The following is a 25,369-nucleotide window of genomic DNA, read 5'->3' as shown; positions in this document are numbered from 1 at the left end:
TTTACGGCATGGAGAACTTAAGCACCTTAACAGGTTTCTGATTTTTTTTATGTCAAAAGTTTAACCAGAATTACCTTCTGTCTCCCTAACCCCAAATAACTTTTTCCCCCAGAGTCACCCTTTATTTTGTCTGCTTGCCATGTCAGAAACATTTATAAAAAACCCCAAAATGATAGGGTCAGACTTGCTTAAATGGCCAGGGATCTCTCTCTCCACCAGCTGTATCTCAAACATCTTCATTTCTCACTGAGACCATGTATATAACCATGTCTGAGACCATGTCAGTACAACACAAATTGTAACAATAATTCAAATTATATCAACCGTAAGATCTTTAATTTGATCTTACAGATCTTTAGATCATTAAGATTTTGTTGATCTTTAGGTAAGATTTTCTTTTCTAGATATTAAGCAAAAACAAATGGACAAAGGCAGCTTTACCAATATTTTAATGTTACATGTTTGCCAAATGAATCGGATGATAGTATCTCTTAGCAAAACACTTGAACTTGGAATACCATCAGAACTATTACTATTAAAATCAGAACTACCTACACACAGCTTTGAAATTGCCGGAAATTCCACTATGCTTCCTACCATTTTAGGTTTTATCACTCCATTTTAAATGAAAAAACAAAAGCAAGAACAAACCAGACCCATCTATCTAAAGATGTTAGTTCTCAAAAGTGCAACAAAAAAAATGCCCTCCATTTTCTGACAACGCAAAACAAAATGCAAGAAGTAAGTACAAATTCTGTAACCTCATATTTTAATGATAACTGGTGATTTGCTTGCCTTGAACACCAAAATATTTATTATGCTGCACTAGAATCCAAGTACCTCATTTTTTTTCCTTACTTATACATCAAAGGCTTGAGTTTACTTGGATATTCAGGTTTCAATTATCAAACTAGAAATGGCTCACAAGCTCAAAGTATAGTGGTAAGTTTTAATTTCCGTTTCTTGCAGTTTGAGGGCCTTGAGAAGATTGATTTTCTGCACCGAGTCTACTCTGTAAAATGGGAATCAACTTACTTCCTTACATTTTTGTTCATTTAAATTGCTGGCTTCTCACAGGCTTCAACTCAAATTTAGAAGAGAAGATATAATAAGCAGTGAGATATGAATACTCCTTCACATTGGGATGAAGGTTTCTCCCAACTGCATTGATAATTATTTGACTGTTTAAAACAGTAAAGCAAAACCACAAGTGTCCCAACACAACTTCAGCAGGTTTATCTAAATGTACACAGATGAGAAGTTTTGAAAGCCAGTGTGGAAAGCCATAAAGAACTGAAGGAGACAAGTTAGACTATGCTTGCTCATCTTATGCAGATTACTCAACAGAATAGGGCTGATCATGCTACAAAACCTAATTCTATGATGTGTAATTTATGAAGCAAACATGATTAATTTCTTATTTAAACGATGATTCTCAACAATAGTCCCATAATTCTTTGTAGCAGCAACCAAAAAGGCACATGAGTACAAAACAACCCAGAATTCAGATCACGTAGAATATAAAATTTTGAAGTTGGCTTTCTTAAAGTCCTGAAGCACATTACTGTAGTTTTATTTTATAAAAAGGTACAGCTTTCTGCCATCCTTCCTTGCCAGTCTCCTCTAATTGGTGTGTCCATCTGTGTAACGTCCATTTGTGCTTACTAAAACTCCTGACATCAAAACCTCCAAATATTACTATCCAATTATGTGCATATGAAGCTGTACTTCAGTAGTATCTGTACCATATAAACTCAGGTTGGCTATCTGTGAATCTTTTCCTCCAAGTCATAGCTGCTTAGAAATAAACACACAATTTTAGTGCTTTGAAGTAGTCTGAATAAGCTAGTATTTAGTTGCTGTTTCAAAACATTGGTTCATTCTTAATATTGCTCATCACTCCTCTTTAAGACTGGTAAAAAAGCCTCTTTGACTAAACAGACTATCATGGACTACATGTATCAGTTTCACAATTCAGAGGTGTCAGTTTAGATGTTTGAAAGTCAGTAACAGGAAAATCCTCACCATAATGTCAAACATGCATATAATTATGTATGAAATGAAGGAAGCAAATAGAATTTAACATGAATTTACCATTTAGACAATGAAATTATGTGGCCAGGCATTCTTAAAAACTAGCTCAAAAAAATTGTTAGAGAAAGATATAAATAAAAAAGAACTGAAGTTTCTTCTATAATTCCATAATAAATGACAATCAATCATTATGTTATTTTCTCCCTTTTGGCAGTATTATGAACAACATATCTTTACTGGGGAGGAAGAGGGGGGAAGAGTGTCTTCAAATTTACTTGAAGTTCTAAAACACATCCTGAGAATACACAGTGAAAACAATACATTTTAAATGATTTGGGGGAAAAATGACTGTTTATACACATTTTTTAAAACACTTTTTTCTCTCCAAACCCTTAAAACTTTTTAAGATGCAACAATGTGTCATTCACCAGTTCCAAAATTCACCATTCTTTCCCTCACAGCATTTGCACTGCTGTGGAGCAATCTTGTTAGTCAAGTTTCAATGCCATCAGTGGCAGAATTTGAATATCTGAAATGAAGTCACTGTACAGTGTAAAACACTTATCCTGATAATCTGAGGAAAGAGGAATCCACAACAGCAGTCTAATTCAATACAGATTGTGCAGCCTCCTTAAGAAGTGATGCAGCTTTGTCCAGTTCTTGTTCTGTTTGTTCCACTGTTATCACTACTCGAATGCTAGAAAAAGTAAACCAGAACATACACTGTAAACTTTAGTCCGTGCCTTCCGCTTTAGACTTCACTAGATCACTATGCCCAGGAAAATTATTATTCATTGAAACACAACCAGAAAAAAGACATATGTCTAAATAGAAAAACTCAGACTATTTCCCCTCAGCCCTCACCACCCACACCACAGAAATTATTGTTATCCTTTTTATCTGTGTCTGTGCAGCTCAGGGAAATGTGCTTGGTATCAAGCAACATGATGATCACTGAGAGTAGTTTTGATACAGTCATTTCAGGGTATTAGCATCTTGTAACAGTCACTGAAAACACATCTTAAAAATGAAGCCTTTCCCATTTTCTCACGGTACCAACAAAAACCCATTATTGTATGAGAAGAAAGAGTCATAATTAGTAAAATACATTAATGTATTTACTTTCTACTGACCTAGGTGCAGGAAGACATTTTTCTTCTTTATCCAGATATCGGGCCTGAGTTAATGCTATACCACTATTCATGCACTACAAATAACAAAAACACAGTAGTCATCAATCTGGGAACTTCTGATGGCATATTCTTTTATCATCAAATACACACAACTAACTTCAACGAGTTTGGTGCCAGAATAACTAAGTTCGTTCCAAAATGGAGGTTTTGAAAGTTGTGCAAAATCGTCTGTAATTTTAAAACAGCATAAACTTATAAAATTAATTAGTGTGTAGCTTCTTTAGCCTTCATCGCCAATAAATAGGACAAAAATGCTGTATTAAGCAGGGTATCAGATCACATAAGTCTGTTTTCAAGGAAATCAGCTCTAGAGTTTTGTTCTGTAGTGTGGTCCTGTGCACCTGCCACATGAAATGTTAAATTTGCCAGGTCACATCCTTCATGTGGGAGGAAAAGAACCAATGTGTGTCAAAGACGGAAAAAATACTACGTACAAAACATGAGATTCTTCACACAAAATCAAGGTTATAGAGTAAGCCAAACAAAATTACCAAAAGCTAGACCTCAAATGGTTAAAACGCACCATCAGAATTCTATTCAAATTAAAACCTTAATTGTTATGAACACTGTAAGAGTATTCTAACCAAAAGTTTTATATGCAAATTTACCTTGTTTTGAAGTACATAACAGGAAATAATTATTTTCTGAAACAAAAGGCCTAACAAATATTTTATCCAGTGCTATAGACCTCTACATGTGCAGACAGACATTATTAGAAGATGGTCTTTAATCTAGACCTACATTCAGTAAAGAAACCGAGTTTCTTGCAGCATTGCTGCAAGACATTCCAAGTCACTCAACAAACCTCCCTACACATATACATTTCATTATTCACATCCAAAGGCAATGTTATCATTTATTCATTATAGGGTCACTTACATAATCCACAACTCTTTTGAGTAACTTCACATCATTTTCTCGAGATCCACAGCTCTCTTCCAACTGTAGGTGTAATGTTGGAGAAAAAGATTCTCCCACCACTTTTAAGCCAGAAATCCTAAACCAAATAAAAAATCTTTAACACGTATCCTACTTCAACAAATGTGTTAAAGTTCTAGGTAGTGTTCTCCCTTTACAGGTGGTGAGAAGAGACAGATATTTCACTTTATGAATACTAATGCGGACAAAACTGACATGCATTTCAGTTTGCAAGAGGTAAAGATAAAAAAACTTATCAAGTGAATGTCTTTTCTAAGAAGTGTGCAAGTTTGTGTAACAATAATTAATCTCCTCTTGCAAAAAGGAGAAAAAAATCAGGAAAGAATTCTTACGAAGATGTAGGAGAAATATCGGTGCTAGGTCTCTGTTACTGGGAAAAAACACAGCTAAGTCAAGCCTCCAGAGTCTATATGAAAGAAGTAACACATTTCCTTAACCATTTTTGTTCTAAGAAGAAACAAGCAAGACTTCTGATTTAAAATTATTTCCTATAGCAAATCCTTACAATATCATCTGTCAGGCAGAAGCTCCTCTAAAACTCGTTGTATTACTAGAATTGTGCCCACATCTGTAAATAGGGAGGTGCTATTTAGGTTCCTAGAATTTGATTGAATGTTTGAGATTTCATAGTCCAAAAATGATTGAAATTTGATTGACATTGTCATCATATTCAGAACTTCATTATTCCCCTTCACAACTTTATCCAATATCCAAGAAAGACCTCTGGTTTCTAGAATTAACATGTTCCATAAACACGCCTACCATCAGCAGTAATTCTGAATTCCTGACTTTGATGAGCTTGCTCCACACACACATCAACATCCACATTTTCAAGTATGTTTTCTATTTTTACAAGTTCAAGACCCAGTCACAGCAGACATAAATCCATAAACAACTGAACCGGAGCCTACAGGAGAGTGAATTTGCACTACAAACACACCAAATCAATTATAACCTCGAAAAAATAAACTGTACTCTACCATGGAAAGCATCTTGCATTATTTCTACAATGCCATTTCAAATCACAGTCCTTTCCAGAAAGACAAACCAAACTAATATTCTTCTTCAGTCACAAAACTGCAAACATTCTAGTGTCATGCACTTGCAAACTAACAAAACAGAGGCTATTTCTTTAATAAACAAGCACATACACTACATTTGTCTCAGTACTGCACACACATCTTGGAGACAGAACACAAAAGGAAAAACAGTCCAAAGTCCAACTAAAAGGTAGAAAGACAAATCACAGAAGAGCTGTATAATATATCCATTCTTAATTATGTTCTCTAGGAGTGACCTGACTTCTAAGAAGTGACATTTTACAAGTAGGGAGGTAAGACTGAAAGCTGATGAAGTTTCACTGTAATTTAAATCTAGCAGCTGAAGAGCAGAATTTAAGATAACCTACAACAACAATTAGTTTTTGTTCAGAAAAACACAGTATTACCATCTAGTTATAAAATAGGCATCTTTAATTGAAACAGATAATAAACTGATCCCCTCCAAAGAGTAAATTATGAAAGATCAGTAGAAAGCAAGCTTTGTATCACTTCTACTCAAATTTAGTCCTTACCTGAACAACATACTTTGTATTTGCTATATGTTTTGTCATACAGGCTGCTTACAAGCCTCAGACTCAGTTTTCATCTTAAAACTTTTTCTGTCAGTCACAGCTGTGGCAAAGTGAACTACATCATTTCATATGAAGAAACCCAAGAGTTAATGAGGTATTCTGATGGAAATACTTCAACTTTCATGTTAAGTATTAATTATGGTTTTCTGGGCCTCTAACAAATTAAGATTCAACAAGTATTTGAGAATCCAAATGGCATGCACGCTAACTTTCTTGGAATTAGAATTCACTTGTCATTCTGGAAAAGTGCTTTTTTCAAGCAAAAATTTAAAACTTCCATATTAAAAAGAGACAAGTCTGAAACATGAGATTTTGAAGTAACAAAGAAGAAAAGATGCTTCTGTATTACTAAATTACTACTAAATTACTGGTTTCTGGCTCAGGGGTGACTGGGTACAGAATAACTCATGTTCATACTTAAAAAATCTGAGCCTCTACATTAAGGTGTTCATAGCCAAACTGACTACTGGGAACAGCTCCTAGCTCACACCAACTCTTAAACTGTGTATCCATGAACCCCTTCTAGAGACAGTGCTGCTTTGCCTGGGCCAAATCCATGCTAATATCACTCTGGAAGTTTGATAAAGTAGGAATTCAACATCCAGTGCCAAGGAATGCTTCCTGACATTAATGTACCAATATGGATGTAGCTTCTTGGAGCTCCCTCCTCACAGCTTTCTACACCCCAGCTCCAAGGCTCATCTGCAGAACTATCATCTATTACAGGGACAGTAAGTAAGCATGCAGGATTCAGAAGAATTCTTCTATTTCTTTCAAAAAACAGCACTTGGCCTGTACCCAGAGCAGGAATAAACACATTATTTCTCTATCTTACAACACTATGGTTTCTTCTCCCATCATAATCCATATCTTTTTAATGTTAATTATCCACTGGTCCTTAAACATAAAGTTCTACATTTCATAGGTTAGTTAGATCTTGGCTAAAAAAAAAAATAGATTTCCTCTAAGTATGTTTGTTCTATTATGAAAAGGAGAGAAACTGCATTCTTTCCCACTTTCTTTGGGTACAGTTCTATCACCATTCTATGCTTTCTTTTAAACTAACAATTAGTTCCGTTCTATCACTGCCAGAATACTATGAAGAACTTCAATCCATTACATGCTTTTTCTAGTATGTTTATTATTAAAAGAAAACCACATTGGACCCTTCAAATATTAGTTTGAATCTTCTATTCCGTATTGTTTTATGTACTCATTAGAATAGCTTACTTGCTTGCTGTAGGCTTACCCAGTTCCCTGGTGTCATTAAATTTTTCCAGTATGACCTCAAAGACCTATTTCCTTTGCAAGTTTTTTTTTAAAACTTAGAATACCACACTGTTTTTCTAAGGCAAAAATACTGAAGTTCTATTACAGAGACTCAGCCATTTTGCAAACTCATTGATTTGTGGCTATACTAATCACTGGAGTGAAAAATTAGAATCAGTCAAAGGTAAAAAAAGTATCAGCCATGACTTACTTGCTTCTGCTTTACAGCAAGTATTAACAAGAAAAAGGTTGATACGTTTTTCTTATATTTTCATCCTGTATTTTAAACATACTTACAATTATCACCTTAAAATTACAGGTAGAGAAAAATGTTACAATTACTCTCCTTTTAGCTAAGTCATAACATTCTATTACTAGAAAATAAGACATATTAACAGTTCTCAAGTTACTCTAAAATTTTAATTTCAAGTGTAGACATATCCAGGTATCTGTGACCGAAAGCCTATGCATTTCAAACCTATGCTGAAACAGAACACAGCAAAAAGAGACAAGGACTATTTGATGATAGGATTACTCCAGAGAAGGTGAATGTACCTAAAGTTCTAACATATTATCTAAGCAGGAAACCACTTACATGAGATAACAAGCAACTCACTGAATAACTAAGGAATTAATGCTAAAAAAAAAAAATCAGCTAATGTAATTCACTACAGATTTTGTGTGTCCAAATGTCATTCTTTTCTGTAGTATGCAACAGAAAACTGTTGAAGAAAATTAACTGTAGTATAGCAGCTAACATAGCTATTCTGCACACTGAACAATTGTTGAATACTCACAGTAATTTGACACTAGAACATATAGAAAACTTGTTAGGCGAAATGCAATTATTCAGTACAGTCATCTTCTAAAATAGGATGGTGTCTAAAAGTTTTATCCAGCATCCTTATTTTTAACATAAATTCTACAATTTTCTATTTGCTTCAGAATAATGAATACTTCTATTACTTTTTAATATTAAAATCTCATACTGTTCTTAATGTTAAAGGTGACTGCAAGATGCACTGAATTGCCTGAAAGGGTATCTGTTAAGCTACTGGGTGTAAAACCCAGACAGTTTTACTCAACAACATTTTAATCAAAATGCTTATCAGCACTTCATACAACTGAAATCTATTACACCTTCCTAAATACTGTGTCAGGGCTTGCATACATCCTCACTAGCATTAAGGTACAGTCGCACTTGAAAACATGTAAAGAGATTTTTAAAACTCAGACTCTTTTTTGTAGCATAATGGAGACATCAGGAAAAGGATTACTTTCTTCTATCAATATATACATAATTTAGTATATACATCCCAATATAAGCATCAGTAAAACCAGAAATAGATATGGGCAAGGAGAGTTATTTGAAGGTGGCATTATAAAGGTACGATCAAATAAAAAACAATCAACGCCCTCCAAAAAAAAAAAGAACATTAAACACTTACCCCTGTAAAGCTTTGTGAATTCGTTCGCATTTATGCCGAAGAATCTGAAAAATGTCTATACACATAAAAAATAAGAAAAAGAAAGGGCTTGGATAACTTTTAAGATCTGACAAATGCATTGCTTCCTTTTATCTCAGTACTCCAACTGCATTGGTTCATTATCATACAGAAAGGTGACAAAAAGATTTTATAAGGGGATTGAAATGGCATGTCCAACTTGTCTATAAAATATCTACAGCCATGCAGACTCAGCTGCTTAATCCTTTCACTAACTCACTGCAAATGGTTAAACAGGGAACCTAGGCTCCTGGATCTGTAAACCTTGGTTCTTTTCCTCAGTAAAGGTTCTCCCTCCATGATTGCCAACACTTCTATAACTGACTCTTCATTTTTTTCTGCTTTTGATTAACTTTGGAGGACTTGGTGTGGGTTCCCCCCACCAGTTTTCATTGGTTTCAGACAAATTAAATACTGCACCTCTCTGCAGACATCCTCCATCCAATCTGACTTCGTATACCTCTCACCACTTGCAACACCACCACCCTTCCCTCCTGCCTCAGGAAAAAAGGAGTATTTCTTAGGTTCTGTCATCACGGGCAGTTCTCTGACTCCTAAGCAGGAACTCTTGACTGCCAACATTATCCAAATGCCCTCTGCTTGGTCCTGCCAAAACTGCAGGTGGTTGCACCATCGCAGTTCCTGAGATTCTTGCCTGAAGGCTTACTTGAAGAAAGCATAAAACTGTAGTGAAAGCAGCAAGGAAATGGTTGCTCAGTCCATGTATTTCCATTCGTTTCTCTGTAACCTTCCCTTTCTCCAACTGTCTTGAAGGAATCAGTTTCCAAGGAAGAAGCATATCACTAGGCCATATAGCAGAATAATAGGTTATTTGCATAGTGATAACCATCTCTGTCCTTCTTAGCCTCAACTAACTCATTTTCAGCTGGAAGGAGGAAAGTGGAGAAAATGTTGAAGAAAAGCAGGGTGGGAAATGAAGAAAAAATTAAGAAAATGAAGAAAAAAATCACGCATGTAAAGTTAATTAGCTGTAAAAGAGAGGACTTGAAAAAGTAAAAGGGTGAGGAATCAAAGCAGGGAGAAGTAAAAGACAATAGTTTTGAGCAAAGAAAGACATGTAATTCAGATTTTCCTGAATTAAGTACCTGGATTATCTTCCATAATATTCAGAGCCTCAATAGCAGCAGCAGCTAACAAAGGAGGTAGGGATGCAGAGAAACAGTAGCCTTGACCAGACAATCGCTGTCAGGGGGAAAAAACATAATAAAAACCCAACTCGTTTCTAATAGTATAGACAGTGTTTTAAAAGTCAATTCGCATATATTTAAGCAATCTCTCCTTTACGCTTACAGGTTCATGGAAGGCTTTTAAAGAAGGTATCCAATTAATCTAGAATATTTCATAGCATGAGAGTTTCTCTATGGAATCAAGTGTTGCATAGTAATTTACATTTTAACACTTCTTGCAAATTTGTATTAGTAACTAATTCTCAGTTCTCATTAACTAATTCTGCCACACCACATAGAAATAAGACCAGGCTTACCTGATGGTCAATAATAAAAGATCTTCCACAGCAAAATCCTCCAATAGAAGCAAGTGAATTTTCCATGTTTGCACTAATAAGATCTATATCATCAATCTGCGATATAAATTGAAAAGTTAAGAGATGCTTTTGATTACATCAAGATTATTTACAAATCTATTAAAAGACATATCTTGTTTCATAAAATGGCAAGTACTAGAGAAGATCCATAAAGTTACCACAGATTAAAATGCAATTAAATTGAAATAACTACTTTCAATAATCTTTAAATAATATATATAGGATTCCTGTTTTCCAGGCACTGCAAAGTGAAGAACACAAACAGAACAAACAAAATATAGATGCTGGTGACAATTCGTCAAAGCACTCAGTGTGACAAAGTCCTTTAAGAATATAGGTAGTCCCACTGCAGTCAACAGGAGCTAGAATGTGATTTAAATCAACCATAATCCTAGTCAAATCAGAAAATGAAGCTCAGAGGCACAATAGTCCCATTTCAATTGCTAGTTGCAAATTTATTCTTGGCAGGTTCTGTAATGCACACTGAGGACCACTGCTAAAAGTCCCATTCTAGGCAGACAAAACTGAAAGATTACCTTTGTAAATGAATTTACATTTGCATAACCCTGTAAATGAATTTACGGAAGCCAATTGACCAGGTGGTACTTGACAAGCACCACAGTAAAACTGTTTCCTTTTCTAAAGCTGTTTAACATTCATTTTTTCTTTTCCACATTTGGTATTAAAACACTTGAAGTAAAAGCAACAAAAGATAGGAAAAGAGAGAATGAATCCTCAGAACCTCGTATTTTACTTCCAAGTTGAGCTCAGACACTGTCAGAATGTGGAAAGAGAAATGTATCATGCTAAGACACTAGGAATGGAAAGAGCACTTCTTCCTTTCCCAGCTCAGGTGGCTGTGGTACGAATCAACTGCAAAGATACCTGTTTGTATTTCTAAAGTGCTCCTCAGCTGAATAAACACCACAGAAGGTAGACTCTTGGAAAAATAGTTTGGCATAGTCTTTCAGTAAAGTAGTGAGACAACATCTTTGAAAGGATCATCAAAAGCTTCATTTATTTTATTTTTCCCCACTGAAGTGAAAAATCAATAGAGCAACGTAGGCTGCCTAAATGATAAGAAGATTTTTCTGACCCCTATTCCCTTAATATTTCTCTGTAAGCATGGCAATTTTAAGTCTATGCAGCTGGAAACCACAGTTGCCATAGAATCATTAAGGTTGGAAAAGAGCTCTAAGATCATGAAGTCCAACCATAAACTCACCACCATTATGCCATCTAAGCTATGTTCTAAAGTGCCAAGGTGGAGCACTTCCAGGGACGGTGACTCCACCACTTTTTTGGGCAGCCTGTTCCAGTACCTGACAAACTTTTTCAGTAAAGAAGTTTATCCTAATATCCACTCTAAACATCTTCTTCCATAACTTTAAGCCATTTCCTCTTATTCCATCACTTGTTATGTGGGAGAAGACACCAACCATGACCTCAACACAGGCAGCTCCATTCAGGTAGCTGTAGAAAGAAATAAGGTATCTCTCCTCAGTCTGCCCCAGGCTAAACAATTCCCTGAGCCACCCCTAGTAAGACACATGCTCCAGACCCTTCACCAGCTTTATTACTCTTCTCTGGACACACTCCACCACCAAAATGACCTTGTAGTGAGTTGCCCAAAACTGAACACAGTATTCAAGGTGTGGTGTCACAAACACCAAGTACAGCAGGAAAACCACTGTGTCAAAAAAAATTATAAAAATATGCATTGTAAAAATTCTTTTTGTTATCTTCCTCACTAAAGACAGGTAAAATTATTTCCAGTAAGCACCTGAAACAGAAATGCCAAGACCTGAACACTGTAAGTCTGATAAAGTATGTTTAAATGTCTATTAGACACTAAACTTTATTACTGCCAGTTATAAAAAATGAATTGGCAAACTGCTTATCCACAAGTTTTCTTTTCACAACAAACTAACAAAGACACTTACATTTATTCCAAAATGTTCAGTAATCCCCCTTCCATGTTCTCCAAGGACTCCAAAGGAAAGGCTCTCCTCCAAAAATATTCTAACTTTGTACTTATACTTCAGTTTTATCTATAACAGAGTAGATGATATAAAATACAAGCCAAGCTCATCATGGTATAGTAACAATTGGGTGGGGGGAGATAAGATAAAAAAAGACATGCACAGTATACTGAAATCTGAAAAAATATCAGCTCCAGATTCATGTTCAGTCATTAAGACATTTTTAAACACTTTGAGTCTTCTATCATGTAAGACAAGAACAAGTTTAATATATACTATGTACAAAAAAAAAAATCCTTTTTTTAAGATAGGCTATCAAGTACTTTCAAGATGATGCATTTTCATAGCATTTCTGCAATTTTCTACTAGAATACAGCCTGCACAAAATGCCAATTTATTATGAATAGCAAATGTTTTCCTTAGAGCCACTGTTTATGACAGCGCAGTAAGGATTTCTCTGAAACCTCGTGTTATGTTTTTTAGATTTAACTATAATAGCTTAGTCTCATATGGCATAGCTGAAAACACAGTATATTTTAGACATTAAAAACTGAGATCATAACCAGATATTAATTTTCAAGTCTCATTACATACAGTTTCAGAATCACAGTCCTGATCAGAAGTTTCAAAACAATGTATATTTTGGGACTGCCATTTCACAAATGTTCAAGAAAGCAAGGAGGTAAACAAAAAACCTACATGCAGAGCTTTTCTGTGTAGGCTTAACAATATGATACTACTGTTTCATTAGCCACATGTTTTCATAAGTGGAGTCTGAAAGACAAACTTACCAATTCTGGAAGAGGGCAAATGTCTCCTGTGTTCATATACAATCCTTCCACTACAATAAATCTTCGAGTTACACGGGCCTTGCGAGGATTCTTCAGACAAAGATATGGTTTAAGTTCCTATCAATTGTTACTTACAAGTGAAGCTCTGAAGAGTTTTTCATAGAGAGGGACAGTAATGCAATGGGAAAGAAGATAACATCTCCTTTTCAAGTAAGCTTTTACTTCAGTTTAATCTAAATATTTATCATACATAAAAAGTTGAAATGCCTCACTGAAGTAGGTTTTACTTTGTAATAATTTTAAAGCTTTTAACTCTTCCATAAGATTTTAGGTAACTTACTTAGTAACAAATTATAGCCATTTCATTTGAACTTGATTAACAAATTACAAAAAAAACAACAGAATGAATACTACAAATCTTGGTCTCTATCAGAGCCATCATCAATCTGAGCATTTATTTTAAGAACACAATTTGTAGTATTAATAACATTCAAATAATAAAACTCAAATTACAATATCTTTGCCTGATCTCTGGACAGTAGAGGCCATATGAGTATCCTGTAATGGTTTCTGTTCAGACTTCAATGGCATGATTTCAGTTTTGTTGTTTTAAATTGCCATTCCTCTGACATTTAGTTTAAAGCTTATTGATATCTTCTGTCTAAGGATGATATTTCATATTTTTTATCTTTTAATTTTCTTGTAAAAAGATTCAGAGAACATCATTTTGACTTTTCTGAGTGGTAGGCATCAAAACTAGACACAGTCCACTCCACGAGTTGGACCAACACCATTCGTGAGACCCACCCCTTCCTAGTCAGTATGTCTTAAGTTATACACACATGGTCTATGTTAAGCTTGTGGCAACAAACTTTATGTCCACATTAAGCTAATTAGATTGAGAAATTTTAACCATGTAGCTAAATGAAAGCACTCTGCTCTAACAAATCAAATGTATTACACAAATTGCATCACTAGTCTGCCAACCACATCTAAAAACTTACATAAAGATTATCTGACAAAATCTATTTTCCATGAAGGCATGTTAACTAGCATGTTATCTACAAATCAACAATTAATTTGACCCATTACTGACTTAGACTGATGTTAACAAGATTGGTTTATGATTTTGCAGTTTAACTTCTTTATTTTTTTTTGTGCTCACACAAAATCAGCTTTCTTCCAATTGCCTGTAAATTTCCAGCATTCTGTGAGTGAGGCACATAATGGTGACAGCTAATTCTTTTAATAGTCATTTAAGCAAGTTATCTGTACTTGCTGATGATGATTTTAGTAGTTTCTTTGGAAAACTTTTTGTATTACTGTCAGAATGAAAGTCAAGCCATCAAACTGAATGAAAACTGGAGAAGCTTCTTAGAAGACCCTACAGCAGTCTTCCAGTCTCTGAAGGCAGGAATTCTTGACAGTGAGGGTGGAGAGAAACTGGAATAGGATGCCCAGGGAAGGTGTGGCTGCCACCTCTCTGGAAGTGTTCCACATTAGTGTGGATGGGGCCATGAGCAACCTGGTCGAAGTGAAAGGTGCTCCAGCCCATGGCAGAGGAGTTGGAACTATATGATCTTTGAGGTCTCCTCCTACTAAACCACTGCATGATTCTACAGTTCCATGAAACTGACCCAAATTTTTCAAAACAGAGACTATTTTAAGAGCTGAGTGCAAGACAGGAGAAGACTCTGGGTAAAAAAAAAAAATCATGTTGATTTTATAAATGAAAGGGTTAAGACTAGCTGCTTAATTTGTGTTGACTTTACAGTGTGGCATTTGAGCTGAAAATTAACTGGAATGATTTCTTAGAAAAACCAAAACCCAAAAACCAACAACAACAACAAAAAAAAAAACAAAAAAAACCCAAACAAACAACAACCCACCTCTGCAATAGTATTTTAAAAAAAGAAAATAAACCCACACCTCAGTCATCTGCCTGTAAAGTATTTCTTCATTTAAGCAGGCAAATGTAAATAAATAAATACATCTAAATTAAAAAAAAATCTAAATTACATAGGAACATTAACTGCTCAATAAACACTTCTGAAAACCAAAGAAATGTCTATAAGCATTGCATCCATCCAATTATACAGCCTAGGAAAAAAACATGGGGGACATGGCACAAGGGGGTACAAGTATTTCTTCAAAGGAATGATACCTTTTGATCTTCAGTTTCTTGGTCTTTCAGCAGTCGTTCAAGGTCAGCCATATCATTATGCTTAAATAACTTGATGTTACTACGAGATGCCTGTAATCCCTTCTGAATAGCAAAGCAAGAAGCTTCATCTCTGTAAATACATTAAGCCTTTCTAAGTTTGCACTCAGTTTAATAATTTCTTAAAGAAAGATAGCTATTTGGATTCTCCTGCTTTTGTGCAGATATCTGTACTTAGGTGTAGTTAAAATCAGAGTTATTGAAGCATCATGTATTTGATTTACATTTTGAAAACTTGTTTCCAAATCTTCTAAACTTTCCTATGCACTATGGCCACCAGATGCAAGCAAACACTTTTTTTCTTGATTGGGTACACTGGTCTTTTTGTATGTGACAATGGTTTATTTGAGCATAACATTCCATGGACTGGGTACAATACCATAATAATCATCCCAGAAACCTCTCTCTCCACTTGCTCTATGTCCTTCAAAGAAGGCACAAAGATGTGCCCGTAACACACAGGTGGCCCTCCAATTATTCAAAACCTGTATTTTAGTATCCTTTGGAAATTACTATCTCATGGTTCTAACAACTATCTGTCAATTTTAAGTGCTGGAAAAGCACATTTCTGAGTATCATGGGATATACAATTTCACAGCTGCTTAAGTCAACTACTATTTTTAAAGTGGCAACTAAATCAAACCTTCTGCACACACTAAATGCAGTAATTTCAACAAAATTGCTTTTAAATGTGGTGAGATCTTTTGTCAGTGACAAGCTGAAACAGTACAAGATAGATAAATGCAGGATGTACTGCCATCTTGAATAGTGTGCACATTTGTCATTTGTCTCATAAAAGTTGAGCCAAAAGATGTTCAAAGATGTCCAAAAAACGTGACCAAAATTCTGAAGTAACCTCTGTAAAAGAAGTCATATATGGTGCAATCCTTACACCTGGAGAAGAGAGCACTGAAGAAAGGTTTTGGTGAATACAGAATTATAACAGTGTTGTGGCTTAACCCCAGCAGGCATCTAAGGTCCACATAGCCAGGCACTATCTCCACGGAGAAGATGTAACAGGTCACTGTCTACAAATCAGTCACATGCATCCATTGAAATGAGCAGGTATTATATTCAAAACAGGTATTTCCTAATAATTTTCAAATTAAAACCTGTGAAATTACAGGTCACAGAAGAACTGTGGATCGTAAATATTTACAAAGGTACTAAAGGAATACCAAGGCTTCAGAAAAATCCATTAATTACTAAATCCAAACCTTCCTCTTTGGCTCAGAAAGTGCTGAAAATTGTTATATTGTTTCTCCTGGGTTTGTACACTTCTAGAGAAACTATGATTACTCTCAGGGACCAGATGCTGGGCTTGCTGAATCTTTAGCTTCACCCTGCACAACTGTTCTTATGGTATTTTATTTGTTTCAATACTTATTCAACTTTTCAACTTGTTCCATTGCAAATAGGCATGAGGGAAACAACTATCCTGCAAGAATACTGAAAATATAGAAGTAAACAGATAAAAAGCAAATATGACTGTACAGTTTCTTAAGAAGAAAACTAGGTATTAGAATTCCGGAATTCTGTTAGTTCTCGCACCCCCAAGATTCTGGATTGTTTTGGGTTTTTTTCTGCTGCGTGACCAAGTCTGCTCTTCTGCTACTGGTACCAGTAGTAACATATTTATTTGGAGAAAGATGTAACAAAAAATATTTGACCCCTATATAACAAAATACTTAACCAAAACCAACAGTATTTTCTAACTAATTGCCTTAATGCAATTAACAATAGCGAAAGAGAGAAACTGAACAGAAAACTCTTTAATACTTACACAAATACAATGTCCCCTCTTTTTGAATATGCAGGAATAGCACTGGCAATTGTTGCAAATCCATATGAGTATATAATAGCTTCCTCTGTCCTCATGAATTTTGCTAGTCGTTCTTCTAATTCTAAGTGCACATCTATTTGAGAAAAAAAAATTAAAAGATCTTAGTTTACTTGCTTTCATATCAGAAAGACTGTAAGTGCTTTTAGATATCAATGAGTCAAAGGAAACAGACGTTTATTTGTAAGAAGAGTATTATAACAAATAACTTCCAAAAATCAGATGCAACCAATGCAGCCTTACTTAAATTGACAAGTAAGTAACCCCATATTAATCAGAAGTTTTGATAGATCTGAAAATATTTATATAATGTGGTTCCCACCTTCATGCAGTGGCTGCATTCCTGGACTGCAGATAGGAAGAATAGTTGCTACACACAGACAAAAAATAGCTACAGAATTTACAGCTAGTAACAAGGTCCTGTTAGCAGACTGATGCTTCCACTGCATACAGCATCACTATCAGTGTCACAACTACCACTATACCAGAGAACAGCTGTTGTCACACTGCAGTCACATACCATGACCTGAACACACTTCAGCCAGTTGAAAAGATCATCATCCTTATGCCAAAGATTGCTCAGCCTTAAGATAAATAGACACAATTACACACCTAAGCATTTCCCAAACCAAATCGGTTGAAGTGACCAGTTAGAAACAAAACCCCATTAAATGAAAAGATTAAGGATAACAACACATGGTGAGTGGGTTGTCACTGCAAAAAGGTGACCACAATGCTAAATACTCTGCCTAAGCAAAATAATCTGTACCAGACAATCTGTTACTTCAATTGTCTAACTCCTAACCACTATCTGCTTCTATCAGCAAATGTTAGTCAGAGAACAATGCCCTTTATCAAATGGAATTAACAAGACTGGATGAAGACATCCTTGGTGTGTGACTTGAAGGATCATCATGGGCCACATGTTCCCTTTTTGGAATTACTAAATGTTCACTGATACCCAAATCAGATGAGGCAGCACCAGTTAAAAATACAGCTTCTTCAATAGTGGATGAGAAATGGTTATGTCAAGGTTGCTATTTCTAGCCAGGTACTAACAGCAAAGGTGTAGCAAGAAAGGGTTTTGAAAAGAGCTTAACTTTGCCATATTAAACAACTACCTAGCATAACCTTCCCCTAACGGGACACACTAGCCTGATTCATATATTTATACAATAAAAGTAAAAGGTAAAACAGCCTCCAAATCACTGTCAAACTATAAATACTCAACAACCTTTTGCTAATATTTACATGAGCATCAAAAAAATCAAATGCAAAGGAATTCTTTTATATTGTTTTCCATTGGTTTTAAATGGAAACAAAAAGTTCAACCACATTATTTGAAAGTTTTGTTTTGCTACTTACCAATTTGATCCAGCTGTATTATATATTACAAAAAACATTCTGAGAAACTTAGAATAGCTTTTCTTCTCTGAAGTCTTCAGAAGGAAGGCTACCAATTGGAGCAATCTAATCTACTTTCAGAATATTTTTCTTTATTGTTGCATGGACTTCAGGACCAATTAAACAACCTCCATTCAGGTTTCAAAACAGGATGGATGAACTTTGATTTTATTATTGAACAGTAAGCCCAAGAAAGATCTTTTTCTGGCAGCAAGCACCAAATAAAAGAGGCTGGCCACATGGGATTTAAACCTTCCATTATGAACAACATTCAGCCAAAAATGCTCCTTCCTGAAGCCCTGTCAGTAGTGAATTAAAAATTACAGGAAACAAGGACTGAACTACTAATTTGAGAGCCCAGCTACTGAATCCTAATGGGGAAAAATGGTTTTTTTTTAGCATAAAATATATCCTATATCCTTTAACAAACTGGAAAAAATGAGACCATCAGAATTAAAAATGAAAACCTGAATGCTTCTCAGAGTTTTACTCAGCTACATCCACCATTACACTGAGCAAGGGATTTGTAAAAAACATGGGCAAAAGGAATACTGTCATCAATAATGAGTTCATGAATATAATCAGATTTGTGTTAAGGAGAAAAATTTACAAGTCCAGTAAATTACGCCAAGGGCAAGAGCATTTAAGTTCAGTGACATATAGCATGGGGTAATGTAGTAGATCATTACATAAGGGAACAAATGCTTTCTATGATAGTGAGGTTTAAAGTCTTAATTAAGGCTTCACTATCATTCCATCATGAAAATTAGAATCCTACCCATCTCTCCTTTATTGCAATGATTTGCTTCAATATGGTTTTATCATTAGGATTAGTCCAGTTTAAGTGAAAGCTGTCAACACTGCTTCAAGCAAATCTGCCCAGAGGAAGATTTCTACATAATTATGGAACATTAATAAAGCTATTATTGTTAACAGCTGCTATGAAGTGCCAATTTAGTGCCTAACACTTATTGATCATGCAAGACAAGAACAGAAGAATTAAGACCAAATCCCTCATTATCCTTTAAATATTTTACTGCAGTCAGTCCTGATCCTCATAGTAATACTGAAATTGTGGCTGCTAAGCAATTGACAACAGTCTTAAAAAATCTTCACCATCAAGAAACTGATACAACCCTCAGCTGTCACTGTGCATAAAATAACCATAAAGATTCAAGTATCTATCAATATACTAGTTTTTCAAGCTTATCATGAGATAAAGGCATTGATGCAGTTTTCAGGAATACAGCACAGTGCAAAACTGCTTAACAGGGACTCACTAAACCTATGAAATCCCTTCAAAAAGGCAGAAATGTGCTGAATCAAGCCTCCATTCAAAATAAATTATAACAGGATATTTAAATTTCCAAATAATGAGATCTTTAATATTGCTATGAAATTATCAGCCCCTAAAAGGGGTAATTCTGAGTGACAGCAATTGCCAATCATAAAAAAAAAATCCTATGCAGTTAAGTAAAAGTAAACTGCATAGTTCTGAACACAACAAGACTCATTTATCAAAGTCACAGAGCACAAAAAGTTTGAGGCATACAACATTATTGATGTAATAAGTGTTTCTTATCAGAGATTCATAATCCTGAAATACTTGAATGCTTAAAGTCAAGCAAAAATGGGAAGACAGATATAGATGCAACAAGAACAGCAGGTCTTTGTCTCAAAATTTAAATCAATCCTCCATTACTACACCTGTAAAAGATGGTACCTTGAATAGGTGAGTATGAAGTAATTTCTTCAGCAGTGATGTAATGCAGCAATACCATATATTATCGTCCTTGCTTTGTGGAATGGAGCTTTTACAAAAAAAAATTTCTGAAGCCAGTGAAGAGCAACCAAACTAAATGCAAAAGTCACATAGTTTGTATCTTTTTACTTCCAAAGAGGGCAGGAAATAACCCAAAGATGCTCTTGTCAGAGAAAAATCAACTTTCAGCAGGTTTGTTTTGACTAATTAGTAGACTCAAAGCAGCCCATGAGTTTCTTCGAGCTTTTCAGTGCTACTGAAAAAAACAGAACCTGTGTGAATTACAATGGATCACTGCTGAACTGTAAAGGAATCTATTTTCCTAAAAGCTCTCTCCTAATCAGTGGGCTACCATCACCTTCTTTAGAAATTAATTATGGTTCTAAACTAATGAAAAATATGTAAGATTAATACTGAAAACTCAGCTTCCTTCTAACATACAGACTTCTAAAAGATAAAGATAGGCACAGCACCTTGATCACTTGAAGAACAAGCTTGATTAAATGGGAAATGTTAGTCTTGAAGTCACAGAAGCTAACATAGTGAAATAATTTGAGTACAAACACACTGTGAATTGCATCACGACTGCAAAGGAAGTTCACAATATGATGAGTTTTAGCCAGCAACCGTGCAGCTATTCCTGTATTACTCTTTGGTTTCCATGGAATATTTCAAAATACCAGTGCACATAAAGAACTATTTCCAGAGGTTCACATTTTACAACCTGCTATTTCTTAAAAGGAATAAAAAGAACCCCTTAGTAACACCTGCTCTCATCAGGTTTCACCTCTTAATTACAACATTCAAGTTGTCAGTAAAGGAAATCTCCATTCTGACTACAGCATTAGATAAACTTTAATAACTTTATCAAAGAAATCAGACTGCCCTCTTGTGGTCTGCTTAGAAACTTACTACTAATAATTTACACTTAAAATTCACTATGCATTAATAAATTCTACTGTTTATATTTTCTTTCTTTCTACATTAGTAGCCAAAACTAAAACAGATTATATTTAACTTTGCAACTGTCCTCCAAAAAAAGCATTAGAAAGAGTAAGAAAAACACATTAAATGATAAAGATAAAATAGCTACAAAGAATAAAATCTACCAGTTCTTAACAATTACTGTAAAATGTGCTTGTGAAGGTAATTGTTCTTCACTGTGACAGAAATTATGAAGAGCTTATATATAGGACTATTTTGGCTGACTTGTCAAAGCAATATGAAGAACTTAAGGCAGATCAAAAGAAGTTACTCACCAAAAGTACCATAGAATCCCCTAGGTCCACATGTGCCAACACCGTATTTCTTCAGAGACGCCTGGGCTGCATTCTTTAACAGAAAAGAACTACACTAAATGTTTATTTCTACACTACCTCTGTTAACTCCTCGTTCATGTTGACAATTATATAGCAATGTACACAGGCTAGTTCTTGCATCATGTAACAAGACCTGCTTTAGTAATAATGTACTTAATTCTATGACTTTATTTAACATCAAAACTATGTTAAAGCAGTGTTTTACTACCATTCATTGTATTCTAATGATTAAGGACTAATCTAGATTGATAATTACCTACTACACAGCAAATACAACAGATTAAACTTCAGAAAAAGAGACAAAATTACAAGGCTAATAATCTTCCTTCCTACTTCGTAAGTATACTTCCTTGACAATATTTGTGCCTCCTTAAATGATTCCTAATTTCAAGATGATGCACAAAGTAGAAGGAATAATCACATAAATACAATAACTGGAAGAACTCACCTTAACTTTTTCATTATCCAAAAGCCCAAGAAAGTTAAATGATGCAAAGTTTACACATTTCTTGCCATTAACAGTGATTATATGAGTAGGAGGTCTGGGAAAAAAACAAAAATCACAGACCTATTGTTATGAATAAACAGTTGCCATTTTCATAAACAGTCAAAACAATAGATTTTTTTTAACTGTTTTTTTACAGGGGTAAAAGGCACAGTTTTTTCAAGCTTCCCCCTTTCCATGAATTTTGCATCTGCCAACCTCTATGTAAATTCAGAATAAATCACAAATATACTACCATACTCAGCAAAAATTCTATTCCTGCAGTTTAATAAAGAAACCATAAATACCTTCCTACACTACTATTAATCTACAACTTGCTCCTGACAAAGATGCAGCCCCCATGAAAAACATGGCCACACTTCACTATCAGAACTTTACCCAGCCTTCTTAAAAAACCACTCAGAGTTAGGCAGAAAACACAAATGGGAAAGCATAGGCCAGTGAATAATTATATCCAGAATACAGGTGCTAACAGCATGACAAATTGTTCCTTGCAATGTCAATAAAAGCAGGTTTTTGCAAAAGGGAAACAGTGAAACACCCGATGTCTTTGTAATTCTATGTATCTCATCTAGTATAACACAGTTCATTTGGTACCATAGCTAGGGACAAAAATTATGAGATAGATTGATCCAGTTGAAACTAAATAAAATATAATTTGAAGCTATGTTAAAAAATATTTTAAAAATACAACAACTTATATGCAAGATCTTCAAAATTTGTGTCTTATAAGGATCAGAAGCACTTTATATGTACTTGGACCTCCTCTCAATTGCATCTCAAGTGTTGCAAATACTGAAAAATTCATCAAAGAATATGATAAAGTTAAAAGCCAGATGATTAGTGCCTCTTTATTTTAAAGCAAAACAAGAAAAACATGAGAATTTTGCAGTCACACTCTCTGAGAAAAGAGTTATATTTTCTGAATGAGATATTGTATAACTGAGCTTTATTGCACAGATTAGTTCACAGGCTAAAACAAGAAGCAACCAATTTCTGAACTGTCAATAAGCTATCGTCTGTAACTTCTTCACTGCTGATTCCAGACTGGTCACTTCTTTAGTTTGACGAAGTCTTTTTATAGATGGCATTGCTTATCATTTGGCAACATTATGGGATTATGTGAGTGTTCGGCAGAAAGGAGTATATGAGCATTATACAAGGTAGTTTGTGCCTTTTGAGGGCAGAGGAACACTGCCTCCCGCACAAAGTGGATCAAAAATTTTAATTAAATTTAGTTGCAGTTATGAGTGATTATGAGCTTATATAAACCTTATCCACATTACTGCAAATACTCAATATTAAACCACTACATATTAAAATTATTATATCTGTGTAAATCACCATTCATAGTAGGCATTAACACATGAAAAAGACTAAAAGAAGACTATTAGCATCAATGGGGTCCCCTGAAAATGCTCATAAAAAGTACTCATAAAAAGATATACACTTGAGCTGAAGTCGGGATGCAGATAATTTCATTTCTGGATAAATTCTGAAATGTGTGTTACGATCAAGTTACAATCTTTCAGCTGTTGTCAACTTAATACCTTCCACTAAGTTGCTCAATTAAGATTGTTTAAATCTTACAAGACAAAATGCAAAGTTCCCCCCATAGCCACTATTAAGTTAACAGTTAACATTCTGTCACAATACATTCCCTAGCTGTAAGAACTGGGAAGGTCTAAATAATTTAACATTTTCTGAATCAATCTATTTTTTTTTCAGATTCTTTTAAAACATCCACTATTCTCTGGAACTCTACAGCTCATTTCAAAATTCTGAACAATAACAATCGTTCACATCACAGTTGGTTAAAATAGGAATTCCTTTTCTAAGGTAGACTTTTCTGTGATGGCAGAAACATCAAGATGGGCCTCCCTTTGGCAGCAAGTAATTGTGCTGTCATTAAATTATTATAAATTATTACCGTCTCCAGAAGGATATTAAGAATGCTTACACTATGTAAGTTACTAACATAAATAAGTGTGAAGCTTGTAAAAAAATTTTCAAAGCAATTTTTGAAATATTGTCTTGCCCAAGTCAGCAGAAAAATTTAAAAGCCTTGTAACACACAAAAAAGTAATGCCAAGACAATTTCCTTACAAAACAACTTCACCATCGAGCACCTCCACTTCTGCTTATCCAAAGAACAGCTTTTCAGAAAATGCCAACTGGTTAGTCTCAGAATCAGTTCCTTCTGAACTGTGATGACAGTTTGCCCCCCAACCCTAACACAGAAGGTGCTAGCCACTTTTTGGAGGTCTAAGTCTACATATTCGGAAAAAAAGAAGCAAATTACTACCAAAAAATACAGACACAATGAAGCCAAACATAATTGCCCTTCCCTGCACTCACAATATTTAAAAAAAAAAAAATTAGAACATTTTAAAATAAGAAATATTTTTACAAGATAATATTGATAATGTTGTAAAACCAAGACCATCTTTTCAGTGGCAAATTCAGTCTTGCTATCTAAAAACGCAAATAATTTACTGAAAGTTTTAAGGATATGGAAATGCTTGGTAAGAAATATGACTAAATATATGGACATCGAGTATTAGAGCTGAAATAAAAAACAATTTATTTTGGTTATGTTTACCCTGAAACAATATTGTAGTTGAGAGCAGGGTGTTCTTTTGGTACAGAAGGTACAAGCGGCTCTGGCTGCCATTCTTCAATCAACTCTTCTTTTTCCTGAACAGGAGAAAAAAAATATTGCTCAAAAAGGATTTCCATTAGAAAAGACATTAAATGCTAATAAAAAGTTGTCAATAGTCATATGAGAAATTATGTATTCCAGTATGTGTCACCTTTCTGAGACACAGGATTATTTTATCTCAGTTGTCTTTGACTGAGGGACTCTGAACTCTTCAAAGGGAACAAGGTGTAAAGATAGCACAGTTGTGCCTGTGCATTAAAGATATCATGACACAATTATCAAGAGAAAAGATATTAATTTGGTGTCCCTGCCAAATTGTAATGAATACTGTTTCATTCAATATATTAATTATAAAAGCCTCCTCTACCATTTATGTAATTGAATACATATTACACAATAATTGAATATAAACTGCCTTGCTTTATATTCTCAAGTTTTCAAAAGTACTGTTTAAACAACTGTGGCATTAAAACACCAAAGTAACACATACTTGAGCAAGGCACAGTGGATGAAAGCTGCCAAATGCTTAAGAAACGGTAACAACCACCACTAAACCAGGGATCCCCAATCTAACCACAAAGGAACATTCACTGCACATCCATTTTCAAAGTGCTCTGAACGATCTGGAAAACCTCAGTTAGATGATTTTACAAAGGACATAAAATAGACCACCATAATAGGTGCATTACACAAGCCCCACATAAATTAGCAACCACTCAGGCAGACAACCAAAATCATCCTTCATA

General features: G+C 34.8%; 1 protein-coding gene across 2 annotated transcripts in view; it reads right to left on the bottom strand.

The window, feature by feature from the left end:
* The window catches only part of SPTLC1 (serine palmitoyltransferase long chain base subunit 1), a 35,911-nt gene continuing 10,542 nt past the window's right edge, over positions 1–25,369 (bottom strand). For both annotated transcript variants that reach the window (XM_030467718.1, XM_030467719.1), the window contains exons 3-15: positions 24,564–24,658; positions 21,905–21,998; positions 21,397–21,469; positions 16,915–17,047; positions 15,075–15,204; positions 12,911–13,000; positions 12,081–12,188; positions 10,078–10,173; positions 9,680–9,776; positions 8,517–8,571; positions 4,107–4,224; positions 3,168–3,241; positions 1–2,731 (exon numbers count right to left, since the gene is read on the bottom strand). In XM_030467718.1, the coding sequence (XP_030323578.1) occupies positions 2,638–2,731; positions 3,168–3,241; positions 4,107–4,224; positions 8,517–8,571; positions 9,680–9,776; positions 10,078–10,173; positions 12,081–12,188; positions 12,911–13,000; positions 15,075–15,204; positions 16,915–17,047; positions 21,397–21,469; positions 21,905–21,998; positions 24,564–24,658 (1,257 nt within the window). In that variant the 3' untranslated portion in view covers positions 1–2,637. The remainder of the gene's footprint in view (positions 2,732–3,167; positions 3,242–4,106; positions 4,225–8,516; positions 8,572–9,679; positions 9,777–10,077; positions 10,174–12,080; positions 12,189–12,910; positions 13,001–15,074; positions 15,205–16,914; positions 17,048–21,396; positions 21,470–21,904; positions 21,999–24,563; positions 24,659–25,369) is intronic.

This window comes from Calypte anna, chromosome Z, assembly GCF_003957555.1.
Source record: "Calypte anna isolate BGI_N300 chromosome Z, bCalAnn1_v1.p, whole genome shotgun sequence".
In the NCBI taxonomy this organism is placed as follows: domain Eukaryota; kingdom Metazoa; phylum Chordata; class Aves; order Apodiformes; family Trochilidae; genus Calypte; species Calypte anna.
The sequence above is the reverse complement of the archived record's forward strand: the minus strand, read 5'-3'. Positions and strand labels throughout refer to the sequence as shown.